Here is a 1,703-nt window from a genome sequence, read left to right as displayed (position 1 = left end):
ATATATATATATACTATACGGCAGCACCCTGAATGACCAAGCAGGCTTATCTAGGGACAGCGCTGCTTGCTCCACAAGAAGAGGGGCCTAGAAAAGGTGGCCTAAACAAAAAGCTAATTACCGTCAACCCCAGATGGCTAGCCGCGGTCAACGGGCATCTCCTAATGTGGTCGAAATTCAACAAGAAATGGAAGGTATGCACCCACCTGTAAGGGTGCAAAAGTACTGAAACTTGCATGCTGGAATATCAGAACCATGCATGACAAAGACAACAGCAACAGGCCAGAGCGTCGCTTTGCCCTGATTGCACTTGAACTGTCCAGACTGGATATAGATATCGCTGCCCTTAGCAAGGTTCGCTTTTCGGGGAAAGGCAGCCTTCAGGAACACGGCGCTGGATACACACTCTTCTGGTCAGGGAGGCCTGCAACAGAGGGGAATCACTCAGGCGTTGGCTTCATGATCAAAACATCCATCGCTTCCACACTAGAAAGCCTGCCAACTGGTCATTCTGACCGCATTATGTCCTGGCGCCTCCCACTAAAGAACAAGGAATATGCCACGATTCTTAGTGTGTATGCCCCAACTCTTCAAGCTAAATCTGAAGAAAAGGACAGATTCTACTCAGAGCTCCGCCATGTCCTGCGGCGCACTCCTCCAGCGGACAAGATGATTATCCTTGGCGACTTCAACGCCAGAGTGGGCCAAGACGTAGATGCCTGGAGGGGTGTGCTTGGCAGGCATGCTGTCGGAAACTGCAACGACAATGGGCGCTTACTGCTGGAGATTTGCATGGAGCTGCAACTTGCCATTACCAACACCATCTTCCAGCAAAAGGACAAGTTAAAGACAACCTGGATGCATCCTCGGTCCAGGCATTGGCACCTCATAGACTATATTCTAGTTCGCCAAATAGATCTCAGAGACGTCCTACATACCCGAGTGATGCCCAGCGCAGAATGCCATATTTATCACCGCCTAGTGCGTTGCAGAATCCGAATACGCCCTAAACCCATAACAAGGAAGGCAGGACCACCCAGAAAAAAGTACAACCATAGCAGGCTACAATCAGACGAGGTAAAAGCCGTCTTCCAAGCAAGCTTGCAAAATAAATTTGAAAACGACAGTAGCCAAATAGACCCCTCACCTGAACTACTCTGGGATCAACTGAAAACAGCCATCCTGCAGACATCTGAAGAGGTCCTGGGATTCTCTACCAAAAAGAACCGGGACTGGTTTGATGAGAACAACATTGAAATAATAACCTATTAGCGGAAAAGAGAGCGGCCCATCGGACCCACCTGGCTCGACCATCCTGCCCATTGAGGAGAACAGCCTTCCGTCATAGCTGCAGCATCCTCTAGCAAAAGCTCAGAGGTATACAAAACGAGTGGTGGTCCAACCTCGCAATAAAAACTCAACAGTGCGCAGACACTGGTGACTATAAGGGCTTCTATGAAGCCCTCAAGTCAGTGTATGGCGTCCACACACCGTGTCCAGAGTCCTCTGCGCAGTGCAGACGGTCAGGTACTCCTCACGGACGCAACATCCATCCTGAGTCGTTGGTCAGAGTATTTTCAGACCCTGTTCGGAGTCGACCATACCATTCATGACTCAGCAATACTCCGTATTCCTCAGTTGCCAACTAAAATGGGATTGGATGAGCCTCCTTCCATGGAGGAACTCACTGAGGCCATTAGACA

General features: G+C 49.7%; 1 protein-coding gene across 1 annotated transcript; it reads left to right on the top strand.

The window, feature by feature from the left end:
* The first annotated feature begins 255 nt into the window (after nt 1-255).
* Nucleotides 256-1,272, top strand: LOC145245598 (protein CFDP2-like). The gene has a single exon (XM_080107171.1). It carries the CDS (start codon nt 256-258, stop codon nt 1,270-1,272), a length of 1,017 nt encoding a protein of 338 aa, XP_079963297.1.
* The last annotated feature ends 431 nt before the right edge of the window (nt 1,273-1,703 follow it).

Source organism: Euprymna scolopes, chromosome 23 (assembly GCF_053919585.1).
Source record: "Euprymna scolopes isolate OS-2025 chromosome 23, ASM5391958v1, whole genome shotgun sequence".
Lineage (NCBI taxonomy): Eukaryota > Metazoa > Mollusca > Cephalopoda > Sepiida > Sepiolidae > Euprymna > Euprymna scolopes.
This window is presented reverse-complemented; position numbering and strand designations above follow the sequence as displayed.